Genomic DNA, 9076 nt, shown 5'->3' on the forward strand with positions numbered 1-9076 from the left:
TTACTGTTTAAATTCAAAGTGGGTGGTCATTTCAGGGACAAATTAACTGTCAAAAGCAACCCTCACTCAAACCCCCTAAACCAAAAAAACAGTAGCCCTGACTGCTTACTCTTTTGTTTTAAATCTCTACCGTTTTATTCAATTGCCTCGAACCTCAAAATGCATATTCTATCAAGAACAATGGCTGTAATTTAGACAAACCTTTAATCAGCCTCTTCATCATTATATAGGGTAATTAAATTGCAACATTTAGAAAAAAAACCGATCCCAGATAAAGCTATCATAAACTATCAAAAGGTGGTGTTGGTAAAAAAAAAAATTTACTCTGGCTATGGTGTTAAACTTGCACGTGTATAAATTGTCAACTTCATCCTTCACGTTGTGGTCCAGAAATAGTACCATTGTCTCGTTTTTAATACAGAATGTGTATAAGTAATCCGATGTTTGTTATTTGTTCACTAAAACACCCACCCCCCGGCCAGCCCAAAGTTTTCTGTAAGTTGCTGTACAATCTTGGGTTTTTCTGCTTCATTTATCAAACTTTCGTAAAACATTTGTCTTCTTTTTGTAAGGTTCAGGTTCTTGTCTGTTTTCACTTGCCCAGTTACACATGCAAGGCTTGATTTGTATCCTACGGACATCTATAAAAAGAACCTGGTCTTTGGTCTACCAATCCCATAAGTATAATATCTAACAAATCAAAATTTTAATTTTAAAATATTTTCAAAAGAGGATTTGAAATTTTTTTTTATTTCTTAAAATCTAAAAACTTTACTACTAAAGCTATCTGGCAAAGAAATAGTCATTGAAGTGAAAACCAAGATAAAAATGCAAGGAAGATCTTAATTAGTGACAGGTGTTTGTAACAATCAAAAAGCACTACTCATTGAGCTTTCCACAACCACAGACCTTAAATGGAGCATTAAATAAAGTTAGATTTTTATCTTATCGAGCAATGAAGTCAAACATAACGTGTCAAGAACCCATTTACGTGAACAACACAAAGTCATTATCAAGAGATCGCATGTAAAATTTTATATTGATTGACTTGATATGTTTAGAAACCCTGAAAGTTTACTCTTTTTTTTTTTTAGCTCAACGAGATAAAGAAATCTTAACCCCACAAAATGCTATTTTGTACATGTTTTGAGGTTATTGGCTCAAAAAAATAAAGCCAGGAATTGCTGCCGACCATTTGGCTAATCATATAGCCTAATACAAAGTTAAACAATTCAGAGACTGCCATTTGGTTGATCCTTGAGTGGTATCTTTAACCCTTTGGAGAATTTGTCTGAGTAAAGCACGGCCACAACATCACCAAAATGCTTATCTTCTTGATTTTGTCTGCACAATCTTAATGTAATCACCATGATTACAAGTTAAACGTGTTGATTCTAAAGCCAATTGGTGAATTGAGTTTGATTTGAAGATCTAAATGGTCAAAATACCAACTTTGTCTATATTTCAATAATTCCAAAGACATCGACATTTTCTTTCAATAAAAAGTTTGGTTATTTATTTTTATTTCATCTTTAATAATCATTCAATTATTTATTTATATATATTTAATTGAACTAAAACACTCTCAGTAGTGTTATATCAAATTGTTATTTAAAATTAAACTTTAAAACAAATTAAGCCATGAAATTAACAAGTTACTGCATATATAGAGAGTTTTTAAACCCCAGGCAAGTTTAAAAGTAACTATTTGTGGTCAAAAGGTGTAAAGATTCTCTAAGCCATACAATATTTGGAGAAAGATATACTTTTCTAAAAGCATTTTGGTAGTGAAACTTGGAGGGTTTTGGTAGATTTTTATCTTCATGGTTTATATGAGGAACAGCATTATCATTATTCCAAATCTTTTGACCTAACTCCATAGATATTATTAATTAATTTCCATAGAGTATAATCACTTATTTAATAAAAAGTTTTGTGTAACACCTATAAATAAATTATATATTAACAAAACACTTGAGAAATGTTAGATTATATGTGTATTCCACATCACTAAAAAATTACTTTTCTCAATCTAGTAATTAGTAATAGGGGTCAAAAGAGACCCTGGGCGAACCAACCGAAGGGACTTGACTTATCCAAACCGAACGATAGCAGCTTAAAGCTAAGCCTATCACGAGCAACGTCGCTGCTTGATCGGCGGAAAGATAAAAATGATTAAATAGTATATGAGTTCCTACAATTATTAGGATGTGTTTAATTACAGAGCTCAAAAGCAAAATCTTATGAGTTCCCTCATCACTTGTGCTCTGACTCTATCGCATTTAGAAGTCAAAATTAAGTAACAAGTAAAAGTTAATTCCAAATGTTGATAACTGGACCGGCCCATATAATGGTCTGGGCTGTTGTTAAACTTTCATGGATCAAAAATCCAATCCACTCTTCTTCATCTCTGGGTCTCTTTCAAATGGGGCATACTGAAGGCAATGTTTTTTTTTTTTTTATAACAAAGAATCATACTACCAAATCAAACCATCTCTTTAAAATGAATCAACCATATTAAATAGAAAAAATTTTATGTTTAATGATTGAACTTGTCTAATATTGATTTTATATATACCAGTCTCGAATCCAAACTCTCTTGAAGCTGTTTAGAGATTTTATACTTAACCATTGAAGCTACCTCCGAAAGCAATTCTCATTGTATCTTGGAGGCTCCCAAATTCCAATATTTTATTAGGTAATATAGGATTGTCAGTATCTGTATCTCCAATATGTAATAAGATTCGTTATAAGCATATCCCAAATTCACCTACATTTATTAGTTTACCTGATTGCTTTTATGATTGTGGAAAGTTCAGTGTTTTGATTTCCGAACCTGTACATACATTTTAGGATGGGAAAAATAATAAGAGGGACCCAGTTGATTGAGGACTGAATTCAAACCCAAGTGGCAATCAATTTTTACAGGGTTTGTTGTCTATAAATGGAAAAAGGATCATGATTGCACTCAAGACTAATATATTTATAATATCCCAGCAAACAAACTGGATCCATTTTATTCAAACCGACTCTGCAAATCTTTCAAAACCAGAACCAGTAACCAATGCCAAAGAGCTATAAGGCTTTCACTTTTCCTCCAACTTAGCCAGTGAAATGTCATTTTTACAATAATGGGTACTTCTATGATTGAAGACAAAGTACTGGCATGAATGCCACTGTTTATAAGATCAAAATGGAGAAATAAATATATCACCAAATAGCAAAGAAAGATAGATTAAAGTGACAGTTGTTTGTTTGTTTGTGACCCAATAATTAAACTAAAAAAGCAAGCATGAGATAAGTGGACCGTCTAAATGCTACAATTGGGTGCATTTCTGAGGAGGAGGCCACCTCCTTTTTTCCATTAAAAAGAGAAATCTTGAAATGAGCCAAAGAAATATGTACACGGGGAAATTGAAAAAAGGAAAAAAGAAAAAAAAATGCCAATTCATATATATAAATACCCACATAGGTGAAAGATTTATATTAGTGGACAATCAGAAGGATTTGGAATTGGGAAAAAGTTGAGATGAGCATGAGTTAGTGGATCCACTGATGCAATGGAAAAGTATACAAAAATCCAATAATATAAATCAATACCCCAAGAAAAAAGTGGTCTCCCTATTGCACCTTTGTCATATTTTACATTAATATCCTCTTATAGTTGCCAACATTATCAAGAAATTCATAACAGCCCATATGAACTGAATCTGTGGTTGTAAATTAATCCATTAACATTACCCTTTTCTGTCAGAAATTAACATAAGAGTAAGCAACTTTTAGTCATGAAATTTTTTTAAGAAAGTGAGGGCTTTTTTTTTTTAATTTTCTTTTAAAGGGTGGGTAGTGAATTATCCAGTTCACTTTCAGATGACCATTTCTCAATCATCATCAGCAGCTATTTAAAGCCTATCGCAAGAGACTTAACTTCCCCAGTAGCTTTGTTCAGAGCCCCATTGGATATTGGGAATCACACAAGGCAGCCTGTCAATTCTGCTGAAGTTGATAGGCATGGAAATCTTTTGGAGGAATCATTCCACGGATCTTAAAAAAACAATAAGGTTTTTGGGGTGAGGGAATTGAATCCTCTCATCACTCTCTCCTCCAAAATTCAACAGTTTGTCTGTGCTTAGCTTAGCCATCAGGATTGGTTAATGCACGGCAAACCGGCAAGTCACAAAACGGCAATGGGCTCAGTTATGAGTCTTGTTCTGGCTTTCTTCTGTTTTATATTTTCTTATATATCTCTAATGTTATTGTAGTTCTTGCATGAGAAATGTAATAAAAGTTTGTGTTTTTATAAGCAGAACCTCAGCAAGCTGATTTGCTTGCTGCTGTGTTTCTGCATATTAGTATATAATAATTTTGTTATGTTATCATCCTCTCTACCTCTCTCTTTCTCTCTGTTTTCAAGCCTTTATTATCTAACTTCTCATTCGTCCTTCAATTGAATCAACTGAATGCTGGGAACTTTCTGGGAATTAACTTGATATATGTGTGTTCGACATTGGTACATCTTTTTTTTCACATGCAACTCGCTGATTAGGAGCAAGAAGCAACCAATTTTCCAGAAAAGAGCCATCTAAGAAACAGGAGAAGTTGGTTGATGAGGAAAATTCATCACATTAAACGTGCAAATGCGGTATCATGAAATGAAAATTTCCTACTGAAAAGTGTAGAATCTGATCGTCAATAGCCTGCTGAACTGCTAACAAAGACATTCTTTACATATTACTGCCCTCAGAATATTGGTTTAGCCACCATAAGTGTTGCTATTGCACTCTTAAGTAAACGAAAATAATCAAGTTGAGTTTTAGATAAGTTTGATCAACTGCAAACAAAATCCACAGGGTACACAAGTCCACTAATAAAAAACCCAGTCACAGATTCTTCTGCCCCCAACCTTGCTTTCTAAAATTCTTACCAATATCCAACCAATTTGGAAGCCTAATTATATTGTTTTTAATTTGAAACATCAATATACATAATCCATTTGTACATCTGCCCAATTGGCACAAACTTGATGTATACTATTCCAAGCTGAAATAAAACTCGCAGGTCATGAAATTGGCAGGAAAAATCTAGAGTAGTACAAGAATTGTTTTGTGTACAACTCTGTTTAGTTTCTCCAAGGTCCAATTCCAGCTCTCAAAAGGGATGCGTATAGCAATTCATTCCAAGTGTCTGGTACTCCAGGCAAGCACCAATGACTGCAATCTTGAACTCCCTCAGCGGCAGCTCGTTCTTGGGCAGTCTTGTATACCATTCTATAAATCGCAGGGTGCCCATCTTTTCTGAAAGCAGTAAGCCTACTTATGTTCAAATAAACTACAGGAGATTTCATTTCTGGAAGCACATGCTCCAGAGCTCTCATTTTTGAAGGATACTTAGGTAAGTAAGTTCCGTTGAAGAATGGCTCGGTTTCTTTGTGGCACTGTCCTCCTGAGTTCCATGGGCCTCCTCTGAAACCACATTGAACAGTTTAGAAACTTTTTTCTAGCATCATGTAATCAAATAAACAAAAAAGTGAATAACCCTTATGACTTGCTATTTCATACCTCTACAGCTCTAATTTTCAAATGAGACTCTGATAATGATCCATTAAATCATTAACAATTTCACAAACTCATTCATTTAAAGATAACAAACTGAATGGATTGTTATGGCATCAGTTTTGCCAAAAAAAGGTCAAGAAAGGCAAGATCCAGGAGATTGTGTAATATGGATCACTAACTTTTACTGTAAGTTTCTAATATGTATATTCTAGACAAATTGCCACGTGATTCACAATTCCTCTGATATTAAACCATAATATATACCGTGAAAACCACATAGTTGAAGCGCAAGTATCTTAAAATAAGACTAACTTGTTTTTCAACAAATAACAACATGTAAGATTACCTTACATAGATACCAGATACCAGATTATCCTTGAGATTTGATAATGGAAGATTGTTTAAAAAGGTCAATAGCACACAAAGTTTTAAGAACAAAAGCACCAATGGTATTCATCCACTGCATAGAGGCAAAGCAAAGGAAAATACAACAGTATACCTAAAATGGGTGACTGAATATCCTCTGAAGAAAACCTGGGTTCGATTGCTATCAATGTTATTATCAACCCATCTGGCCCAAGTGGTGAGTGCTCTCTTATAAGCTTCTAGAACCTTTAGTCGTGGGTGCACATAATTACCTTCTTGATAGTAATCTTCTCTGTGAAACACCAAATAGAAGAAATAAACAGTAGAAAGATTTAATAACTTGACTGGCACTCGAAGTTGTCAAATGAGAAAATGAATTAGAATGTCATGCAAAAAATTCTGAAAAAATGGAGCAAATAGCTTTCTTTTCTATAACGCTTCTTTCCTTTGACATAATAACTGTATTAAACTTAACTCATGGTTTAACAATGTTTTGATATCAGGATATACAATATGAAAAACTAATGCAAAACACAGAATGATGGAACTCACCCTCTAGAAGTTTTCTCATGGGTCCACCAATGACCTGTATTGAAGATAATGATGTCAGCATCGTGGTACATTGAAGTTGTATGGTCCATCAAATCCAATTGTAGTGTTTCCATGGATCCATTTCTCCCCTAAATGATGATTCTCTAACAAGAAATGGTGAGCCAACAAAATCCACAGTACAATTATAGTCCTATAAAAGCAGGAAATGAATCATCTGTTAGATAGATGCTTGTACAAAAAAGTTTTTCTCACACTAAATGAAGGATTCACCTGATACTTGCCTCAAATAGGAAAGCATAAAAACCTTGCTTTTTAAACTCTGTCTTTCCAGAAATCTCATAGACTCTTTTCTTGTTCTGGACACTGTAGCGGAGTATACACACTAGAGATTCCCACATGTTCCTATTCAGAGAATCTCCAACAAAAACAAGCTTCTTGTCTCTCAGTCTCTCAAGAAAATCAGTTGCATTCAAACTGGAAGCAGTCAAAGAGTTAAGAACAATGCCAGCACAATCCACTAACCTCCAAAATGAAATTAGGGCATGGAGATAGAATCCCCAACTAAAGTGACTGAACATTAATCATAAGTCAAACATTTACCACACAAGTGTCTAAATATTACAGAAAGCTAGCATTGTAAACATGCAGCGTTTCTTGGTTGATGAGGTTTATTCTAACACAAGTTAACCAAGAATTTTGTCTATATATATCACAGGAAGGCCAGTGGGACTCTTTTGATAACATTCAGTAGCTAAACAGTTGCTCTATAATCAAACAAGACTTCTAAGCATGTTGTTATCTGCTATGCCTTTTAATCAACTTTTATCAACTATAAATCATTGAAATCATAATACAAGTGCACTCTCATGACCAATTAAAGTTAAAAGAATGGAGATCAATCTCACCTCGGGATGTCACACCCGTACGGCTGCCATTTCCATTTAACATAACCATCATCTGGCCTTCCATTATTGTGACAATCAAAATCCCTATCAATGTAAGGACATGAACCCGCAGGATAATATGGCTTCGAATCATCTCTCACCCATCTACCATCAAATATATCACAATTTCCAAAAGAATTTGCATGCTTCTTCATAAGTTGAGAATCATAAGCTATTGACATGTTATTGGGCTGAGGAAAAATTCCTCCATCTTGTGACAATTTACTAAAATTGCTATTATTATCAGAAACCTTGCTACTTACATCAGTTGTAATTTTCACAGAATAATTCCTTTCAATACTTCCCTTCCAATAATCATCTTCTTCGGCATTAAGACTGCAATTCCAACATGCATGTCCTTTTTCACCAATCAAGCTTCCATTATTATTTACCTCCTCCCAGGAATTTCCTTTCTTCTCTAAAATCACATCTTCCACATTTGAAGCCAAAAAATTTCCATTCTTAGCAACAAGTGATTCATTTTGAATCCTTCCAATTCCATCTTCAACATTGGTAGTCAAATTCCCCAGTTCAGTAATACCTTGCCCCTCAACAATTCTTGACACATTTGCTTCCTGGGATTTCCCCACCACATTCATAGAGTTATTCACTTGTTTATCACCACTCATACGAACACCGCTACAATTAAACGAAGAACTTGAAAATGAAAAAGGCCAGCAAGTAATATGAGAAGCATTTTTGCCACTAATGCCGTTGAACCCTTGATACAAAGGAGCAAAAATAGGAGTCTTCACAGAGTTACTAAGCAAAAGAATAGTAAGCACAATGATAGAAGCACAAACACCCAAACCAAAGCCAGAAACTACCTTCCTTCCGTGAGATAGTCGAAGCTGTTCAGGGAAGGAAAGCTTCTTCAAATCCATTGCCTTCAAATCAATGCGTGCAATATTTGCAGAGTTAGGGATCTAAGCGGGGTGAAGAATGTGAGTAAAATTCGAAAAAGAAAGGATAAAAGAACTGTGTTGTTTCGGTAGATTATTACAAAGAAAACCAAGGGCGTGACATTGTTGGATTGTACTGAAATAGCTTAAAAATTAAAAAAAAAGGTTAAGTTTAGAGAAGAAGAATTACAGTCTTGGAATAGTATCAGTTTCTTTCTACCATCTCGGTTGAAAAAGGTTAAGTTCCAACAGGCGTAAACAGAACGGGAACTTCAACTTCGGAATTACTAAACTGCCCGCTGTTCAACCTCTTCTCATTTTTACACTCAGAATCTCCATTGACATTAAACTCTATGCATCTGAAGATTAAACGATAATCGCCGCCATGTACTACCATGCAAAAGGAAAACACTTATAGCTTAATCTACCATTAAAATGAAACAGATGCGAGTGCTTATTCTTTCTAAATTAAATATGTGATAATCATTACCTTTTCAATTCACTTAACATACTGTAGATTATGATAATGGCGATCCATGATGGTTACAGAAATTAAGGGCATATTAGTCACGGAGAGAAAAAACTGTCAAAAAGGCAAAAGAGGAAAGTGGGATACGTGGCGTTCTCAGATGATCGTGCATGCGGCACGTGCTACCCTTGTTCTTAATAAACAAAGTGCCCCTGCACCGTCAATTGCGGCCCATGAATTGATATTTTGGTCACTGTGGACCATATTTGGTTGACAGTTGTAATTTTG

At 34.6% G+C, this 9076-nt stretch overlaps 1 protein-coding gene across 1 annotated transcript; it reads right to left on the bottom strand.

Annotated features, from left to right (window-relative positions):
- Positions 1 to 4788: 4788 nt before the first annotated feature.
- Positions 4789 to 8832, bottom strand: LOC123217508 (protein trichome birefringence-like 2). The gene is given in 6 exon segments (XM_044638571.1): positions 4789 to 5462; positions 6055 to 6213; positions 6474 to 6600; positions 6603 to 6663; positions 6755 to 6947; positions 7379 to 8832. Coding segments are annotated over 6 exon segments (1806 nt in total). The 5' UTR covers positions 8302 to 8832; the 3' UTR covers positions 4789 to 5119.
- Positions 8833 to 9076: the final 244 nt, after the last annotated feature.

This window comes from Mangifera indica, chromosome 5 (assembly GCF_011075055.1).
Source record: "Mangifera indica cultivar Alphonso chromosome 5, CATAS_Mindica_2.1, whole genome shotgun sequence".
NCBI classification, from domain to species: Eukaryota; Viridiplantae; Streptophyta; class Magnoliopsida; order Sapindales; family Anacardiaceae; genus Mangifera; species Mangifera indica.